The 22,097-nt window shown below is 38.1% G+C and overlaps 1 protein-coding gene across 5 annotated transcripts in view; it reads right to left on the bottom strand.

Annotated features, from left to right (window-relative positions):
* Nucleotides 1-386: 386 nt before the first annotated feature.
* Nucleotides 387-22,097, bottom strand: part of LOC140463954 (septin-9-like) — a 299,673-nt gene continuing 277,962 nt past the window's right edge. For all 5 annotated transcript variants that reach the window (XM_072558447.1, XM_072558449.1, XM_072558450.1 and 2 more), the window contains 3 exons: nucleotides 20,378-20,474; nucleotides 2,429-2,480; nucleotides 387-1,466 (listed from right to left, as the gene is read on the bottom strand). In XM_072558447.1, coding sequence (XP_072414548.1) covers nucleotides 1,337-1,466; nucleotides 2,429-2,480; nucleotides 20,378-20,474 — 279 coding nt within the window. In that variant the 3' untranslated portion in view covers nucleotides 387-1,336. The remainder of the gene's footprint in view (nucleotides 1,467-2,428; nucleotides 2,481-20,377; nucleotides 20,475-22,097) is intronic.

The following is a 22,097-nucleotide window of genomic DNA, read 5'->3' as shown; positions in this document are numbered from 1 at the left end:
CTTAACAGAGGCATTATAAAACAAAGTATCAACCTATTCTTGTCTGGACACCTGGATCATGAAGATACCACTTTCAAAGTGACTAAGTAGAATTAGATTGTTGATTGCTGATCCTTTACTGGAGGGACTTGATCATTAGCTTGTCTGAAATCACTTGGGTTATCTTGAACCCATATAGATTATAATGGTTGACAACAGCAGTCTATTCCTATCTTCTCAGGACAACCAGGGTAAGACAACAAACAATAAATAAACTCTGAACTTCAAAAACAAAGTGTCTTAACCCACCCGAAATAATTTAACATTTCTCCCCCACCCCCCCCGAATTCAGCTACATTAAAATGTCAACACATAAATGACAAAGGCAATCAAATAATAAAAGGCAGTTAAAACATTAAATTTGCGATGTTTATTTTAGGAAATATATATCAAACATTTTTATTTTATATAAAAAGTCTAATTTGACAATGAATGTAAACCCCCAAAAAATGGACATAAAAGGTCATACAAGGAAAGACAAAAGATAAGCTTCAATTTTCAATATAATTACATTTTCAAAATACTGAGTGACTAACATGACATTCCTTTTTCACTTTGCTTCACAAAAACTAGCTTTTCATTAAGCAATACATATTTTGGCAAAGAAGCAGTCTTTGACTCACTCTTAAACATTGTTTACACCATTAAAGAGTTTGTTGTTTTTTAAAACACCCACACTACCAACTTTTTCACAAAATATAAATGTGTTATCTTTCACCTCTCTAATTAAAGCCACCAAAGAACAAAGAGACCTTTGAGATTATCTTGAATACCTCAGTTGGCTGTGTTTTGATATACTGAAACATGCTAGTAATATATTGGAAATAAATATAGTAATAATTGAGCCAATTACATTCTGTTCTTTTTGTCCTGGAGAACACATATTAGATTTAGCACTACCATAGTATTGAAAGCAATTTTTAATCCACCAAAACATTCTGTTCACAAATTAACATAATTTTGTTTTAAGCTTCTCCCTGAACAGTTTATTTTTAATCACGAAAAAACCTCATCCACAAAAATCAATTCCGTGGTTTTCTGCAAAATATTTCTTAACCCCTTTGGTGTCATGCAAGTCTGAAAGATAATCAATAAAAGCAAGACAATACAAAAATATGGCAAGGGTGCACCACTTAGTTTTGTGATGTGTAATAGTCATTTGTTTGTGAACAGAATAGCATAGTGTGGAATAAATTATCTTAAGACAAGCAGTGCTGATACACTACCACATACTTTTAATCTAAATTATTAGCTGGTCAGATAAGTTCAGCAGCTTGAAGGAAAAGCCATATACAGTTTACATGTTGCTGTTCATATCCTTTTCTGCTATTCCATTGGAAAACTCATTTCCCTCACTCAGCCGTTGAACTCTGTATGCTTCATAGTGAATGGAGCTGGTCACATCTTTGAGATTCTGCATGTGAGTCCTGAGGGATATTTAGTACAATGAGAAAATAAAATGTAATATACTGAACCAATTCAAATTGTTCAATTCATTCGTCATCACAGCTCCACATTAGGCCAGAATCTTTCTGGCAAATAATGGTGATGCTAATGGCACACTCTGTTATTTACGTGGAAGTCGCACAACAATTTGAGGCAAAGGGCAGAATGCAGCTAAATTTGAATTATCCAAAGAATAATTTTCTCCCAAGCAATTTGTTTCACCACTTTGTGAAAATAGCACTTTCCTCTCTGATCATCAGTAACCTGAATGGTGAGTTTGCACAAAGCAAAAATCATGAGCTATTTATGGCCAAAACTTAGTAGCACCTTAATTGAACTTTCAACCTCATTCTCATTAAAAACTAGCTTTTACAAGTGTTGATGTTCATTCCTGCTACTTTCAAGAGGAATTTAAAAATGTCAATTTTTTTCTTCTTTTTCCTTTCCTCTTATTTTGCTCTCAACCCTTATTTATCTTTGCACTTGATTTGAGATTTAATTCACTCCCTTTAATTCACTCTGCTACAGTCATTCCATTGTTTATTTGCCAATTGTTAAATGTTATTGTTAAGGACATATCCTGGCAGCTGTCTTCAACACTTCTGTCCCAAATGCCCCACTCCTCTCATGATGCCATTTTCAGTTCCCACTTTCAGCAACGTTATGAATTGACAGTTTCTTGAACTGATGGGAGCAGGGGTAACAAACTAATGAGAATAGACAAGGTCAGATGCTCAGAGTCAGCAAAATTACGCTTATTATTTCAATTTAGATGTTCCACTTCATTGTGAAATTCATGGATAAGTGTACATTGACACTTAAGAAATGAGGCAAATTACTGTATGACCCGGATCTGCTTTTTTTTAAAAAAATGATATATCACACCAGCAACACTTACAAAAGGAAGATAAATTTCCATACAGAAGATCCCTTCCCAACTCACCTTATCAGTAGGTCACGCAAATAGGCAAATTCGCAGTGAGACATATTTTCCACTGTAAGAGATTAAAGATATAGAATTTATTGTACTTTGTTTTAATGATTATCCTTTATCATCCACTTTAAAGTCTGAAACAAAATTACATTGTATGGAATAACTTTAATTTACATTCATGTTATTTTGTTCTTGTACAGTCGCCTCATTGCAGCTTGTAAATGCATAACAGGGAGATCATGTTGGTAACAATGAAAATGCAATAGAAACTTCAGTACGCAAATACTGAATGCATTATTTAACTGAAATTGCTCAAAGAAGGTGCTGCATGTCACACTGTAATGTGTTACAGTGTTACACTGTAATGGGAGTGTTTTGCACTTCTTATGCACTTTATGCCCTGTACGATTGTGTAGTTTGTGTTATCCATGTAGCACCCCCGGTACTGGAGGAACACGGTCACATTTTTATTGTATCAGTTGTCTATGATAGAAGTGACAAATAAAAAACTACTCTCTCTCTATATGCTCGTCAGTAAATGGCTATCAGCGCATCATTCAAAAATATGACTTCCGTCACAATCTAATTGAAGCTTCCAGTATCACACCAATCCAGATATAGTTTCCAATCTCGGTGTAGGCAAAACATAGATTGATGGGTTGGGAGCTGAGTGTATCCAGTGTATGCCCCCACAATAAGTAAACTACTTAATTATGATATTCAATACATTGCAAATCATCTTCACTGTAGTCTTGTTCCAAAATTTAAGTTGTAATGTTTCTGCTTCAAGTAATGGTCATACCTGCCCTCCCGGAATGGAGAATTCAAATATCCTGCCTGGGACAAAAACATACTGGGTACTGGGGTTAATCTTTGAGGATTCTCATCAAATTTATAAATGGTTTTTGCTTTTCTGTTTTTTTTGTATACGGTGATACTGAGTTAACAAAAATTACTCTCAACAACCAAAGATTTTGGAACTGTGGATGCAATGCTTTATTTACTGACAAAGGGATAAGACAGGATTAAAAGGCAATCTCACTGAGAACAGGATCACTTTTGCTTTGCTAAAATCAGCAGTGAATGACGATGAAAGAACATTTGGGAGACTGCAACCATATCAAACACTAGAGGCATAGTCATGTGTACCAGTGATTTTTGATAATGAATATGGTGCAATTTTTTGAAGTGACACTTTTTGTGCTATCCTGAGAGTTTTTGCCACCCATCCTTACGACTCCTCCTGTGGTTCAGTGCCAATTTTTTTCTCAAACATCATATATTACATCATCCGTAAGCTACTACACAAACACAATTTGTTCCATTTATCCACTGAAAATAAATAAAACGTTAAACTTGTGCACACGTTCATCTGAAATAGCCACTAGAGGGCAGAAGAAAATATAACACCAACAGCACTACCTCGTCTTCAGAGAACAATCCCACAAAGAACTTATAGTTCAGTATCAGTGTCCCTACCTCCAGTTCAGAGGTCCAGGTTTAAGTCCCAAATGCCCCAGACAATCATCACAACATATCTGGGTGGGATGGTTAAAAGTATACATAAATCATGCAAAATGTGTGTCAGATTGCGTGTCTGATTACATGGAAGGTTTGGCTTCGCATTCATAATACAGAAATAGTTATTAGCTATTTTACAGACAGATGGCTAGCCACACATACATGCACCTGACAAACAAGTTAACTAAAATTTACAAAACCTTGCATTTGCACAATCTCAACATCTGCCAAGACGTTTTAAAGCCAACAGATTGTCACTGCTTTATGCTGTGAAACTGTTCCATTGCAAGGTCTCATCAACAGCAAAGCAGTGAAAGTATTGAAAAGTCAGTTTTTGGTATGGTTAGCAGAAAGAATGAATGATAGTCAAGATTCTGAGTCTAATCCTGCTCTATGTAAGGATAATACATAGAATTTCCTAATTTGGAGATGCCGGTGTTGGACTAAGGTGTACAAAGTTAGAAATCACACAGGTTATAGTACAACGGGTTTAATTGGAAGCACACCCACTACCACCTGATGAAGGAGCGATGCTCCGAAAGCTAATGTGCTTCCAATTAAACCTGTTGGACTATAACCTGGTGTTGTGTGATTTAGAATTTTCTATACACACACAGGCCTTTTATTTAACACCCCAACTGCAGGTTGCATTGCAGTCTCAGCTTACTTACTCAGTGTATTTGCACTTAGCCAAAGCTATTTGAAATAATGGGTAAATCTTATGGTTTTTTGGGGTTCTTGTTGCTGGTTCAGCCTATGCTGCTGTGAGTGGATCAGAGATGTGCCAAGAGGGCTCTTAACCAGACAGGTCAGATCAGCAACAGACAGACAGTTAATAAAGAACATTCCCCCTTATTTGGTAACTTGCCACTGCCGAGTGACAGCAAATGCTCCCAACATGAACATGGACCACATTAGACTTTTCATCTAATGCTGCCACAGATCTCGGTATCACCCACATTATCAAAAACCCTCTAAGATTTTGCCCCATATTTTCATTATGGGTAATTATACACTGTTTGCCTAACACAGGGAAAATAATTCAAGGGGTATAACTTTATACAATAGAATAAGAACAAACATCCTGTGAAATGTCTTATACACTTTGCCACTAATTGTGCTGATAGCTGCCATTAGAGTTCTTCACCCTAATACATGCAGATCATGCTGCACAGAAACTAAAACAGACTCTTCTTTCCCCAACAAAAAAAATGGGACAGGAGTCACTCTGGGAGAACAGATCAGGAGGATCACTGCTCCTTTCCTTGTAACTAGAGATGCCGACTGGCAAAATACAACAAACTTCGGAATAAATAATCTTACTTTTGGTCGACAAATGATTTAAAATTGCAAATTTCTTTTCTTGATCTCGTTAATTTAGTAACCCTAACTAAACTTACCATTTGCAAAAGAAAAAGGTATTAGCAGCAGTGTATTTCAGAATTATTACAGTCAAACCTGTCAAACAACCTAATAACATATGAATGGATACTCAGCTTAGTTTCCATTTGCCTGTGCTAGTTTTTCCAGCAAAATCTTCCTCACAGTAGCAACTTTTTTTTAAAAAAAAGCATTCCACACTGCAAATTGCATCCAAAACAATCTGATCTTCTGGTTCTAAAACTCAGATTGCCCACAATACTAGCCATGTCCCCAGAACAAATCCATCACCATAGTAAACCTCTCTCAATTGCGTCTTTGAGTCATCTCTTAAATTTCTTAAATATAAAGACATTCACGGACAATATTTAAAAAATTAATAAAAACTGAGTTTACTATGAAACAGACAATTGCACACCATTGAGTTTTGTTAAATGAACCTGTATAGCATTTCAGAATCACTAATTTGAAATGTGTGCACTCACAGTTGGTGACAGGTTAAATATAGGTATCATTCTTTATGATAAACCTAATTCCAGTTGTTTTAATAAAACCACACACCAAACGTATGAATTTTTTTAAATGCAAATTTGAAAAACAGTAAGCACTTTGTAATTAGAATTGGAAGACTTTGTTTGCAATATGCAAAAGAATTCAAGCAGAAACTTGAGCAAAATATCTAAAATTGCTTTGGTTTTCTAAGTTTAAGTGCGACATTCTGCCTCAATATCAAACAGGACCAAAGAGGAATCTGCATCATCTCTCTAAAAGTATGGGAAAAATAAATCTGAAAGTTCATATTGTACTCGATTTTCTCTGCATTTAAGCTGTTCTTTTATTCTGATGTTGAATATCCACTTTATTTTGAGAGAGATAAGCATTGTGCAGGACAAGGATTTTGGTGAGAAAGCTGGTACTACTAACCTGATGGGCTTTTTTTCCCATCTTCTGTTTATTTCTTTTGGTTGTAAGTTAGGATGTGATGGAACAGGAAGCAGTTTCCACTCTGTCATATAGTGCATACTGTGCATGAGTAATGGTGTCTAAGCACTGGCATGTCAGAGTCAGAAGGTTGTACTTCAGATCAGAAATCTAGACTAATTCTTCCAAAAAAAAAGCACTGATTTTAGGTGGCAATGAAAATGAGAATTTGAAAATGATCCATCACAATATTTACTTAAGTTTTTCAGCTTCTGTTGCCTTACATGACACTGATTCACTACTGAACCGTAAAGGGAAAGATATCTTTAAATTTTCCACATAACAGACAGATCATGAATAGTTTACAAACTTCAGCCTGAATGATATCAGAGTTTAACCAGTTGATTCATTGCAACGTTGATAGTTCAGCTGGGAGTTTTACTCCTGAACAACTATTATCAAAATGCCTTAAGAACAGGAGTTAAAAATCACACAACACCAGGTTATAGTCCAACAGGTTTAATTGGAAACACTAGCTTTCAGAGCGCTGCTCCTTCATCAGGTGGTTATGGACAACCATCTGATGTAGGAGCAGTGCTTTGAAAGCTAGTGCTTCCAATTAAACCTGTTGGACTATAATCTGGTCTTGTGTAATCTTTTAACTTTGTACAGCCCAGTCCAACATCGGCATGTCCAAATCATTAGAACAGGAGCATAGCTACATCAGAATTAGTAGGATGAGACATTAAGTTGAAGCCTGATTGCCCCATCAGCTGGAGAAAAAAGTTGCTATGGTTATACAGTTTTACACAGATACGATACAAGGAAGTCCCAAAGTCCTGAAAGGAGATTTAAAAGGCAAGACCTTTTCTTTAAGTACAATTCTATTCAGTCACAATAGGCAACAGTTTCTTGGTCAAATGTGCATCTTTAAACAATACTAAACAATCATAGGTCCTGGCTGTACATAATTTGGCTTGTTTTTCTTACAACAGTGAATATTCTTGAATTAAATAAAGTATGAATTGCCTGTAAATTATTTTGGTACATTATTAGTGTGAAGAGCACTAGATAAACGTGAGCTAGTTTTTTTCTTCACGGTTTTCACCTGTGCTACCTTGAACCATTTGATTGGAAGTAAATAAAACTGAATGGTTTGATTTAATTGTGCTGAGGAATGATTAGTTATTGAATGAAAACGTCAGAAGTTTGGGTGTATGGCCGATGAATAAGCAATTGCATTCCAGGCACCAGACAGCAGCAGAGGCAGGGTTAAGTGTATTTAAGACTGGGCTATGCAGTTTTTAAGGCTGGGCTAGATAGGTTTTTGATCAATAAGGGAGTCAAAGATTAAAGTGGAGACAGCAAACAGAACTCTCAATCAGATCAGCCATGATTTTATCAAATGACAGGACATGCTAAAGGGGCCAAATGGTCTACTCCTGTCCCTAATTCAGATGTAGCTATGCTTCTTTGCTAAGGCATTTTGTTATGAGTATTTAAGGAGAAAAACTCCGAATGAACTATCGACAATGCAATGAAGCAACTCGTTAAACTTAGATTCTAAATATGAAGTTTGTGAACTGTCCATGATTTGCTGTTACACGAAAAAAAAATTTCCCTGTGCAGTTTAATAGTGGATGCATCAATTAAGTAAACAAAACCTTAAAACATACAAAATATATTATAATAATTTTCAAATTTCATCTCTCCTGTTTTCCCCAGTAGTCTCACAGTAAAAAGAACAAACAGTAGGTTGACATGTGAAATTAAAAACTGGGAAGAAATGATTGATTTTATATATTATTTGGGAATAATTATTGAAATACTAACAATTTTAATGAGCGAGAGAATCTGAAGATGATAATGAATAAACTTAAGTAATACAGCAATGAAACTTTAGCTTGACATACTTTGCAAGCAACATTTACGTAAGATAGAAAATGAATAAATATAGGATATTAAAATATTATAAGTTTGACAAATTGGCAGAATTACTAATAATCATAAAATAATTTGTAGAGTAACAGATAATCCTAGCTGTAATACATAGCTTGCAAATAACAGCAGCTGACTGAAGGAGAGCAGCCAAAAAACTGATAAAATGTGCACAGCAGAGAAATGAAATCACTCAGGCAATAAGAAGGAAAAGGGATTAAGAAGCAGTCAAATGCGAAATCGGAAATGATAACCTCCAAGGCAAAAAGGTGGCAAAAGCAGAGCGAGATTTCACTAAATGCCTTTGGCACTGCTTCCATTCTGGAAGTACATTACAAAACAATCTATATGATATATAAGCACATCAACAGCAGTGACACATCAATAGGTGACTTAATGATATGCAGCCTGACAAAGACAGTATAGGTGGAAGACAGAAAACAATGGAAGCTTCCAGAAGAGCCCCAACCGGTGAAGACAATGAGATTGCCATATAAAGATACCACCCAGAGAACACGCCCTCAGTGCAAGTCTGTTCACCTTGGTTAATTAATTACATAAAATTCTTCAGGAATAAAGATTATATCGTCAAAAACCATTAATACCAATAATTGAAATTGTGGTACCAGTCAACATAGAAAACTGGGAAAGGTATTGTTAGTGTAGGAAGAGGTTTTAAAATTCTACAGTGCAAAGACAGTAATGATACAAATAAGCAGCAGACTGATTGCATGAAGGGTTATGAGCTGAAGTGCTGAAAAATTAGGATCTGTGGCAACATCATGATTGTATATCAGGTGCTGTGTTTGGTCTGAGGGCCAGATATGTGCAGCTGAAGGAGTTTCTTCCAAGGATTGCCTTTGGTTCTGAAGAGGCTACATTGGTTTGTGCATGGTTATACCATCAAAACAATTAAAAGCTACTACTTTATTTTTAAATCCTTAATGGAGTTCCCTTGCTATTCCAATAGGGAGATCTGCACATCTTAATATTTTACATAGATCACTATTACACTATTAAGTAATGCAAAGTAGAAAACACACCCAGAAAAAAAATTGTTGAGAATCTGAAACGTTTTTAAACACAATACATATAACTAGGAAATTGATTTTAATGAGGTAAGAATTTTAAGGAGTGCAGGAAACATTAAGTGGAATTAACAGTAATACATTGAAAAATGCATAATAAAAGTAGGAGAACATGTTAATAGAACATAGAACATAGAACATAGAACAATACAGCGCAGAACAGGCCCTTCAGCCCACAATGTTGTGCTGAACATTTGTCCGAGCTTAAGCACCCATCCATGTACCTATCCAATTGCCGCTTAAAGGTCACCAATGATTCGACTCTGCCACTCCCACAGGCAGCGCATTCTGTGCCCCCACCACTCTCTGGGTAAAGAACCTACCCCTGACATCCCCCCTATACTTTCCACCCTTCACCTTAAATTTATGTCCCCTTGTAACACACTGTTGTACCCGGGGAAAAAAGTTTCTGACTGTCTACTCTATCTATTCCTCTGATCATCTTATAAACCTCTATCAAGTCACCCCTCATCCTTCACCGTTCCAATAAGAAAAGGCCTAGCACTCTCAACCTATCCTCGTACGACCTGTTCTCCATTCCAGGCAATATCCTGGTAAATCTTCTCTGCACCCTCTCCAAAGCTTCCACATCTTTCCTAAAGTGAGGCGACCAGAACTGCACACAGTACTCCAAATGTGACCTAACCAAGGTCCTGTACAGCTGCAACATCACTTCACGACTCTTGAATTCAATCCCTCTGCTAATGAACGCAAATACACGATAGGCCTTCTTACAAGCTCTATCCACCTGAGTGGCAACTTTCAAAGATCTATGAACATAGATCCCAAGATCCCTCTGCTCCTCCATCTTACTAAGAACCCTACCATTAACCCTGTATTCTGCATTCTTATTTGTCCTTCCAAAATGGACAACCTCACACTTGACAGGGTTGAACTCCATCTGCCACTCCTCAGCCCAGCTCTGCATCATATCTAAGTCTCTTTGCAGCCAACAGCCCTCCTCACTATCCACAACTCCACCAATCTTCATATCATCTGCAAATTTACTGACCCACCCTTCGACTCCCTCTTCCAAGTCATTAATAAAAATTACAAACAGCAGAGGACCCAGAACTGATCCCTGCGGAACTCCACTTGTAACTGGGCTCCAGGCTGAATATTTACCTTCTACCACCACTCTCTGACTTCGACCGGTTAGCCAGTTTTCTATCCAACTGACCAAATTTCCCTCTATCCCATGCCTCCTGACTTTCCGCATAAGCCTACCATGGGGAACCTTATCAAATGCCTTACTAAAATCCATGTACACTACATCCACTGCTCTACCCTCATCCACATGCTTGGTCACCTCCTCGAAGAATTCAATAAGACTTGTAAGGCAAAACCTACCCCTCACAAATCCGTGCTGGCTGTCCCGAATCAAGCAGTGTCTTTCCAGATACTCATAAATCCTATCCCTCAGTACCCTTTCCATTACTGTGCCTACCACCGAAGAAAGACTAACTGGCCTATAATTCCCGGGGTTATCCCGATTTCCTTTTTTGAACAGGGGCACAACATTTGCCACTCTCCAGTCCCCTGGCACCACCCCCATTGACAGTGAAGACGAAAAGATCATTGCCAACGGCTCTGCAATTTCCTCTCTTGCTTCCCACATAATCCTAGGATATATCCCGTCAGGCCCGGGGGACTTGTCTATCCTCAAGTTTTTCAAAATGCCCAACACATCTTCCTTCCTAACAAGTATCTCCTCTAGCTTACCAGTCCGTTTCACACTCTCCTCTTCAACAATACGGTCCCTCTCATTTGTAAATACTGAAGAAAAGTACTCATTCAAAGACGTCTCCTATCTCTTCCGACTCAATACACAGTCTCCCACTACTGTCCTTGATCGGACCTACCCTCATTCTCGTCATTCTCATGTTTCTCACATACGCATAAAAGGCCTTGGGGTTATCATTGATCCTATCCGTCAAAGATTTTTCATGCCCTCTCTTAGCTCTCCTAATCTCTTTCTTCAGCTCCTTTCTGGCTATCCTGTAGCCCTCCAAAGCTGTGTCTGAACCTTGTTTCCTTAACCTTATGTAAGCCTCCTTCTTCCTCTTTACAAGACATTCAACCTCCCTCATCAACCAAGGTTCCCTCACACGACCATCTCTTTCCTGCCTGACAGGTACATACATATCAAGGACACGTCGTATCTGTTCCTTGAAAAAGTTCCACATTTCCACGACATCGTTCCCTGACAGCCTATGCTCCCAACTTATGCTCCTCAAATCCTGTCTTACAGCATTGTATTTACCCTTCCCCCAGTTGTAAAACCTACCCTGTTGCACGCACCTATCTCTCTCCATAACCAAGGTGAAAGTCACAGAATTGTGGTCACCATCACCAAAATGTTCACCCACTAACAAGCCCATCACTTGTCCCGGTTCATTACAGAGTACCAAATCCAATATGGTCTCCCCTCTGGTCGGACTATTTACATACTGAGTTAGAAAAGCTTCCTGGACACGCTGCACAAACACCGCCCTGTCCAATCTACTTTATCTAAAGAGCTTCCAATCAATATTTGGGAAGTTGAAATCGCCCATGACTACTACCCTGTGGCTTCTGCACCTTTCCAAAATTTGTTGTTGAACAACTCCAAGACCCAGAATGTTACATGAAACAGAAAGAGAGAAATCAGGCATAGCCAAATTGGTCCAAATTTATTGGAAAACAGCAGCTGAACAACACATGTTCCTCATTATTAATGAGCAGATCAATCAACAACTTATGATCACAAGATACTCAGTGAATTGCATTTGCCATTAGTTGGATTGACAGCAGTTCAGAAATTCTGTCCTGTGTAGGGTGCATTCCCTGTGATAGAATGACTAGCTCTGAAACACTGAAAATTAGGCTCAGCCATCATTACAATGGACTCTAGATTAGAGTGGTGCTGGAAAAGCACAACAGTTCAGGCAGCATCCGAGGAGCAGGAAAATCGACGTTTCGGGCAACAGTCCTTCATCAGGAATAGAGGCAGGAGTGCCTGCAGGGTCTCTCCACCCTGCAGGCACTCTGCCTCTATTCCTGATGAAGGGCTGTTGCCCGAAACGTCGATGTTCCTGCTCCTCAGATGCTGCCTGAACTGCTGTGCTTTTCCAGCACCACTCTAATCTAGAATCTGGTTTCCAGCATCTGCAGCCCTTGTTTTTACCATCATTACAATGGAACCAATGTGGCATCAGTCTGCTGGCAAAGAGTCAGAACAGAGGAAAAAAGGAGGTTGCTTTTTCATCCTCCAACCAGTACTGATCTGTGACCAAACTCAGTATGTTCACCTTTGCCTTATATCCATTCACATGTTTTAGCTAACAAAAATCTCTCAGTCGTAGCTTTAAAATTAACAACTGATCCAGAGTCAATTGCAGTTTCTAGTTTGCACCAGAGTAAGGCACACCTAGTACATTTGACCAACCATGAGAGGAAATTAAATGTCCTTTTCTAAATGCAACACCAGTACCTCATCTGACACCATAAGGGAAGGAAATATATGAACAACTTTAACAGTAAATTAGATTTCTGGATTACGATCAATGTTAAAATTGAGATATTCAAATAAATTGACAAACTAATTTCAAGATACAGATGTGTAAAATTAGTAACAGCAATTGTCAGGACAATGTTGTAAAATAGTTATATTCCATTACAACAGTATTAGGTGTACAAAAGATCGAACAAGGGACAAGTGGAGTGATGAATAATTTGCTGTTGAAGCTTTATTGATGTTCCTTGAACCTCAAAAGTGTCATATTATCACTATTGCAGTTAAGTGAACACCTATATTCAGAGTGGAGAGATCAGTTGGTATCCAGGATGAGATTTGCAATCACACACAGTGAATTGCTTAATGTTACTGCATTTGAACCACAATAAATAATAATAAACTACTGCATCGTTCAAAACTGGGTTCATAACTGCAACATAGCAGAACAAAGCCACCAATTTTACTTTAATTGCTGAGAAGTTTTAGTGTTAGACATTAGCTTGTTAATTGCAGATAGGGACCCAAGTGATTGAAAACCTAAAATAGGCTTCATTCCCTTTTCATCACAGTTTGACAGAGCTCCAAATTAATGTGAAAATTAATGTCAGTAGCATAGTAAGAGGGAAACCATTTCAGAGAGTACTATGATTATTGAATATCTTGCCACCTCATGGGATATATAGATCTGCTTGGACCATCATTAAACAAAGCAAAAAGGGAAAAATAATTGCTCAGTATTCTATGTGGTAACAAAAACCTTGCATATTGTTTATTGAAGCCTCTCCAAAAGAATCTTGCGTCAAATATTCTACAACTCTCATTCAGTTCTTTGACTATTTTTCTTTCCTTAGATCTACATTTGAATTTCTCTCTCAAACCATTCCTTAGAAGTTGTTAAAATGCTCCTGTAAAATTAAACAAAACATTCACAGGGATGTTTGGATAGTTTGGAATTATGTTCAGCATGGACTCATTTGCCATTTGTATAAATGATTTGGTTGATTATACAGAAGGCATGATTAGTAAGTTTACAGATGACACCCAAATTGGTGGCATAGTAGAAAGTGAAGGTGATTTAAGATTACAAAAGGACCTTGACCTAATGGGTCAATGGGCTGAAAAATGGCAGATGGAGTTCAATCTGGACAAATGAGTGATATTGCATTTTGTTAAAAAATTCACTTGTGGGCTGGAGGTGTCACCGGCTCGCCAGCATTTATTGCCTGTCCCTAGTTGCCCTTAAGGTGCTGGTGGTGGTGAGCTGCATTTTGGTACAACAAACAAGGGTAGGACTTATAAAATTAATATTAGGGCCATGTGGAGTGCTGCAGAACAGAGGGACCGGTGGGTTCATTGAACTTTGTGTTACATATAGACAGGATGGTTAAAAAGACATTTGGTACACTTGTCTTCATTGCTCAGTTGTTTCAGTACAGGAGTTGGGACATTATGTTGTGGTTAAACAGGGCATTGGTGATGCCTCTTCTGGAATATGGCATCTAGTCTTGTCACCCAGTTACAGGATGGATATTATCAGCTGGAGAGGGTTCAGAAGAAATTTACCAGGATGTTGCCATGTATGGAAGAAAGGCTGGATAGGCTGGGACTTTTTTCACTAGAGCATAGGAGGTTAAGATACAACCAATAGAAGTTTATAAAATAATGAGACGTATCAATAGAGTTAATGGTAGCTGTCTTTTTCCAAGGACGGGAATTTCAAGACTAGAGGGAACATTTTTTAGATTTTGAAGGTGAGAGAAGAGAGATTTAAAGATGACATGAGGGGAGTTTTTTTTTAAAACAGAGGGTGGTTTACATATGGAATGAACTTCCTGAGGAAGTGGTGGGTGTGGGTATAATTACAATGTTTAAAAGACATTTTGAATAAGTATATGTATAAGATATGTTTGGACAGATATGGAACAGTAGCAGGCAGGTGGGAAGAGTTTAGTTTGGAATTATGTTCAGCATGGACTCATTGGACTGAAGGGTCGGTTTCTGTGCTGTATGACTATGAAAAAATATGTGGCATACAGCAATGATTCTGGATTTGTGTAATGGGGAGCAGATTGAAAGTTTTAAAGAAATGCCTTTGGGGTGCAAGGATAACTTCAACTTTCATTTTAACCAGTAATGAATAAAACAAGTAATTTTTTCAACAGTAGAAAATGTATTTAGAAATGATGAGAAAATAACATGAAATTCAATTTCCTCTAATTAGGTTCTGCAGATCAAAAGGGTTAGTAAATATTTACACATACTACATGCAGAAATCTGAATGTAATGTGAATAATTCAGAAGTATCCTGGTTTATTAGTTTTACTGGACATCAAATTATGTTACTGATATTGTGATATGCTTTTTATCAAAACTTTTTTAAGACACTGACTGAAAACTACTAATTTGATTTTTAGGATACTAAAGTCACATTTTAGTATGTTGGAATCGAAGTCAAATTTGGCTGCACTATCTTATCATTGTACTGTCTATAATCCAGAGCCTTTGAAATGGTGGCAAACTGTCTGAAAAAAGCCTTGCCACAGGAGCAATTACTTTGAAGTTGTATGAATGTTAAAATATCAATGTTAAAATACCAATCATATACTTTTCCAGTCAGTTTTATTTTGAGTTCACACACAAGCTCCAACATCACTGCTTCCTACCTATATGTGCACAGACTCAGTCACCTAATTATTTCTTGATAATCTAAAACCATCAGTTACTTCCTAGTTCTATATAGTCTCATGCATCCCTGCCAAAACCTACTAGGAAGTAACTGTTAACAAAACCCTGTGACGATCATCCATTTTGTCAACTGGGTGGGAACAATCCGTTAGATAAAGCCATTTGAACAACAGGTTTCTGGTTAGAAATTGAATGTGCAAAGTATTCCAATCATGTAAACCAGACAACCACAAGCCTCATTACTGTTGAGAGGCTTATGCCAGAAACATCGACTCTCCTACTCCTCGGATGCTGTCTGACCTGCCGTGCTTTTCCAGCACCACACTCTCAACTCTAATCTCCAGCATCTGCAGTCCTTTCTCCTATTGAAATTAGCTTTGCTGCAAAGCCACTTTGAAGGATGTTTACCTTGAAGAAGTTCTCCTCCTCTCTCTGCAAGAGTCTCTCTCACGACACCCCCATGTCATCTCCTCTGCCCTGAAGCTCTTTAGCCACGACCTCATGTAGACTTGCTACCACAGCCACATCTCCCTTCCCAGTGCCTGCCTACAGAACCGTCTAATCCCACATGAACTCCTGACCACATTCAGACCAACACAGTTTGGACCTGAACAGGATAACTACTACAAATCCAGACCACAAGCCTCATGCCTGATAAAGGGCTTATGTCTGAAACGTCTATTCTCCTGCTCCTAGGATGCTGCATGACCTGCTGTGCTTTTCTAGCAACACACACCCGAACCTGAATCCACCCACCCGGACTGCATTTTTGCCACTGGACAGATGGAGAGGGGGTTGTGTGATGAGCCAGCTAAGCCTCTGTGTTTAAGGAACTGCAATTCATCCAACAGAAAATAGAAAGAGTGATAAACCAAAACCATGTTTCTCTCTTGCCGTTCAACTTGCTAGGTTTGAGCTTTGTCACCTGTTTAACGTATCCGCAATAACAGGCAAGAGTGAAGAATCAGCCTACTTCTGTTGCCTCTGGATGCAGAGATAAATTGACTATCAATGCCCTCTCATTTTAATACCAGACCTAGAAGACCACAGAGTTCAGCCTAAAAGCTACCCAAGTCACTGACCTTTCAAGATCCATGTATCTGTAAATGCACGTGTGAACCTCTAGTGCGGAACATTTTCAAGAACTTATGTACAATCAATACCATTCAATACGATATGACATAGGAACAGGCCCTTTGATCTGCCAAGCCTGTGCCAATTCCTACTCTTTATTTAGTCTGGCTACTTATTGATCGTATGTGATTTCTATCCCTCTGATTGCCTCCCATTCAGGTGTCTATCAAGATAGGCCTTAAACGCTGCTAAAGTCCCTTCTTCTATCACCTCCACTAGCAGTACATTCCAGGCAACCACCACCCCGTTTGAAACATTTTCTGTGCACTGCTCCCCTGAACTTTCCTCACCGTGAACCTGTGCCCTCTTTTAGTTGACATTCCCACCCTGGAAAAAGCCTCTAACTATCCACCCTATCTAAACCTTCCAAAATTTTGTAGACTTATCAGGTCAACCCTCAGCCTCTGTCTTTCCAGTGAAAGCAATCAGTTTATCTGACCTTCCTCACTACTAAAACCCTCTAGATCAGACACCTTCCTGGTAAACTATCACTGTACCCTGTCCAAAGCATCTGCATCTTTCTGGTAGTGTGATGACCAGAACAGCATGCAATATTCCAAATACGGCCTTAAAGTTTTATGTAACTGTACCATAACTTGCCAACTTTTATATTCAATACCCCAACTGATGAGGGCAAGCGTACTGTATGCCTTCTTGACCACCTTATCGACTGGTGCTGTCACTTTCAGGGATTTGTGGACCTGTATGCCCAGCTTCCTCAGTATTTCAATGCCCTTAAGGATTGTGCCATTTGCTGTATAATTCACACCAAAATTTGATTTTCGGAAATGCATAACCTTGCATTTGTCTGGATTAAACTCTGTCTGCCACTACCTGCCTAAATATGCAAATTATTTATCCCGTTGCATCCTTTGTCAATTCTCCTCACTATACGCAAATCCATTAATTTTGGTGTTCTCTCTTATTCTGTTTGTATTCAACGAATTCAAGGACTCCAGTTTTCTGTGCATCTCTTTCACAGATACACAGTACATAAGTAATTAAATACTCATTGAACTGAATAAGCACATCCTTTACTTACAAACCTGTTAGTCAAAGAAGAAATAAAACCAAAGGGAAGTCTTGTTACCACCCAACAACTCCCCACCACCCCCCCTCCCCTTAGTTGTAACACTGACCTACTTTGGCTCCTAAAGAAAATGCCTTGATTTTAAAAATTCTCACCTTTACTTTCAAATCTGATGGTTGTGTCTTTTCCCATCTCTATAACTCTCCTTTCAAACCTCCATGGCATGTGCACCCACTCAATTCTTGTTCATTTCTGAGCTTACTCATTTCCACCATTGATAGAAGTGCCTTCAAAGTCTCCAACATCCAAGGTTACTTCTTAATTCTCTATATTTCCCAATCTTCCTTTAAATCACACCCAGAACCTTTTGTTTTGACTCAGTCTGCCCTAACTATGTCAGCGTCTCCGTTTCAAATTTTGTTTGGTAACATTCCTGTTAAGTGCCTTGGGAGATGTTGCTACCTTTAGACGTTATCATAAAAATGCAAATGGTTGCTACATTTGTGAAGATTTATCACAGTAATATCTCGATTACTGTGCATATTGATGAAGGAGGACATTACAAGCAGTAAAGAAAACCAAAACAAAGAACATCTGATTCAAATTAGTAACATTCAGAAACCATGCTGCTCTGGGGTGGAACAAGAACAAGGAAAGTAGAAAAATGGATTCAGACAAACAATGTGAAAACCTCAAACTAGAAACCAACTTTTCTTTTTAAATTATGAGAAGAAATTACATTATTTGAATTTCAGCTCATTTAGCTTGAACGGAGAACTGTTGAGTCTCATTCTGTGAAAGATTACATTTACCATCATTCTTACAGCAGTTTCTTCTTTCAGGAAACCATAAGATAGAATCAATTTTTTAAAAGCTGTCCTGTGGTTAGAAGATCTAACTGTAAATAATGCAGTTTGCTTGGAGAGAAATAACAAGTAGATTTGTATCTAAATTCTGTACAGCTTACCTGTGTAAAAGAATAGTCAGATCAACATATAAAACTAAATTAACACTCAAATAGTTTGTTGCCAGGAGCTGACAGAGATAGAGCCATTCAACAAATGCAGATGTCTGACTTGCAGCAAGTGGCTAATTACTACATTTTGACTCATTATTAGAAAGTGTTTAACTTGCATAATGAGTATATAGTGAGCAGTAAAGACGTTTCTATTGGACAATCCTCTCTAGGTTGGTAGCTTAACTTTACTAAGTGTGTGTGTGTGTGTGTGTGTGTGTGTGTGTGTGTGTGTGTGTGTGTGTGGGGGGGGGGGGGTGGGGTGTTGGGGGGGGGGGGGGGGGGGGGGGGCAGAAAAAGACAGTCTTCAGTAGAGGGGGAACAGGAGGACAGGTGAATAACCAGCTGGCAGGGGGAGGACCAAGAAGTCAACAAAATGCTTAACGGTTTAAAGCCCTCTATAAGAGATCAATTAGTTTATACCAATGATGTGCATAAAGATAGCAACTGGAGGTCTGAGGGTAGCATCCTAGGCCCAAGCATCTTCAGCTGTTTGTCACAAAACTGTCACAATACTATGGAGGAAAATTTGAATGTAGAATAAGTAATGAAATTTACTATTCATAGTAAAATGAACTTAAAATAAATCTTAAAGGTGAAGAGATCATCAGGAGCTGACAATTTAAATCCTAGTATCCTGTGGAAATTCCGAAGAAATAATGGTGACTCTGGTGATAAATTTTTCAATTTTCTTTTGAAAAGACAATTGGATCAGAGAACTGGAGAAAGGCAAATAGGACAGAAGAAATTATAGGTTAGTTTGTCTTCTTTTAATAGTTAGAAAAGTCTGTAAAAACAATGCTACTTGTAACAATGCAGAATTTGGCCTCACGGACAGGGATAGAGTTAGTGGCAGAGGATAGAACTTCTTCAATTGGAAGCACATAGTGAATCATGTACTGTGTACAGTCTAACAGGGCTGGTCTTCAACTAAATAAATACTCTCAACTCAGCATTTAAGGAAATCACATTGGAACTTGCTGCTGACACCAATTTATGTGCAAAGTATAGGTTAGCAGAGAGTGTAAAACAGGAAGAATGGAGGACGATGCAGTTTTAACATTAAAACTTAAGGTGATTCATTTACTTATTCAAGAATGTAAGGAAACTTAGCAAAACTTTAAGCAGGCAGAACCATTGTTATTAAAGTGGTCTTTGCAAAATTAGATAAAGCAGGAAGTCAAATGTAAAAGATGACTTTGAAGTTAGGGACATGGAATTGAAGACAAATTGATAGCCTGAAATTTACCATAAAGCCTAATTTAGGCCACGGATAAAATGTTGAGTATATTTTGCAAGTGATCATAAAAGTAAAAGATAAAGATGCATAGATTTACAAAGATTAATAGGTTATAAGTGCATCAACAAAGGTGAGACAAGTCAGGTTTTGTTTCGAACCAGCAATAATGGAAATGATAGTGGTTTGTTGGAGCTCTTAGGGATATCAAAATGTAAGTAATTTAAGATCATCACAAAAACAAGGAGGATAGAAAATAAAAAATTTTCTAAGATATGGTTTGCACAAATTTATTGAATCAGAATGCATAAATTATTTAAAAAGGGATCTAGGTTGTTGCTTAAAAAATGGAACATTAAAAGACAGATAGATAACAGTGCAAATGAACTTAATTCCTTATCTGGAAAACATCTGTCAGAGTTGAAATTTTGATCGGCTATTTATATATTGTAACATTTTATGACTCAATTCTGTAATTAGGAATTTAATGATAAAAATGATTATTTTAATTACCTTCAATAGTTCCCCACTTTGTTTTTCGGCCAAGGATTCTCCTTCCATTTACCTGGTACTCGAGATTACTTCCAACCACAGCAAAAGGCACCATTTCCTAAATAACAGGAAAGCAAAATATGAATCATGTCAAGTTGAAGATGGTTTCTGTCTAGATGTTAGTTTGTTTTCTCTTAATCTGGCCGAAGTCCTCAAATGTCTACAACGATATGCCAGATTTTGTCTCCTCATTGATCCCATAAGCCCTGTTTTGTCTCTGTTGGTTTTCAATTTAATTGTGGAGATTGTTAAATTTTTTAACAATTACAATTTTTGCATGAATCAGCATCAGCCAAGTCTTCATACCACAGATTTCACAGCCAGAGAGTCAATCTGGCAGAAACAGTGGGTATCAAAAAAGAAAAACAGGGTTGGGCAGGAATGATGCCAGCTCAAATCATCCTAAACTACGTTCAACAAATAATTCTTCAACTGCCATTGCAATCCCCAGTTGTATGTTGGTTCAGGATACCCAAACAATGAGCTCGACAAATAATAGTAGTCAATCAAACTCCTGACCCATGGCTACATTTCATAGCTAGGCAGGATGAATGACAAAGTACACCCCGGAGCCTTTCACACTCAAGTGCAATCTCTACCCCAGTGATACTAAGAAAGGAACATCTGAGGCCAGAATTGTACAGAATACGAAGGGGTCTCTGGAGCTTTAAAATTGCAAATGGGATCTGAATTTAGTAATTCCCCCCAATATTTCTAACAAGGAAAAGGACTTGGGGCGTGATTCACACATATGAGAAACTCAAAAATCAGCCGAACCAGTTAATCTCTGTGCAAACTTTGACCAGATCCCATTTTGGCTGTCGCAAGGTTAAAGAAACAAATTGATGGAGTAGGTTAAATGCCTTGGAAGAAAGAAAAGGTCCATTAGAACTGGACACGCAAGAGCTGAAGTTAGCCATTTGGCCCATCAAGTCTGCTCTACTATTCAATGAGATCATGGCTGATCTGATAATCCTCAACTTCACCTTCTTGACTTTTCCCCATAAGCCATAATTCTGTCACTGACTAAAATCCTGTCTATCTCAGGCTTAAATATACTTAACAATCCAGCCTGTACAATGAAGAATTCCACAAATTCGCTGCCATCAGAAAAAAACTCATCCTTGCTATCTTAAACGGGCAAGCTCTTAGCCCAAACATTGTCCCTTGGTCCTAGACTCTCCCACAAGGGGAAACAACCTCCCTGTATTGACCTTGTTAAACCTCCAAAAGTCTAGTATGTTTCATGAAGTTCTCCTGTCATTCTTCTAAATTCTAATAAGTCCAACCGATTCAATCTCTCAAGAAAATCCCTCCACACCCGGGATCAACTTAGTGAAACTTCTCCATATGCAAAGGGTCCAGAATGTTCAAGATATTGAAGATATTGGAGAGGTGATGGCTTACTGGTACTGTTGCTGGACTGTTAGTCCAGAGACCCAGGTAATATCCTGGGGATCCAGGTTTGAACCCCACCACTTAGATTTGAATTCAATAAATATCTGGAATTCAGAGTCTAATGATGATCATGAATCCATTGTCAATTGTCAGAAAAATCCATCTGGTTCACTAATATCCTTTAGGGAAGGAAACTCCATCTTACTTGACCTACATGTGATTCCAGACCCACAACAATATGGCTGACTCTTAATTGCCCTCTGGGCAAAAAAACACTGATTTA

Source organism: Chiloscyllium punctatum, chromosome 39 (genome assembly GCF_047496795.1).
Source record: "Chiloscyllium punctatum isolate Juve2018m chromosome 39, sChiPun1.3, whole genome shotgun sequence".
NCBI lineage: Eukaryota > Metazoa > Chordata > Chondrichthyes > Orectolobiformes > Hemiscylliidae > Chiloscyllium > Chiloscyllium punctatum.
The sequence above is the reverse complement of the archived record's forward strand: the minus strand, read 5'-3'. Positions and strand labels throughout refer to the sequence as shown.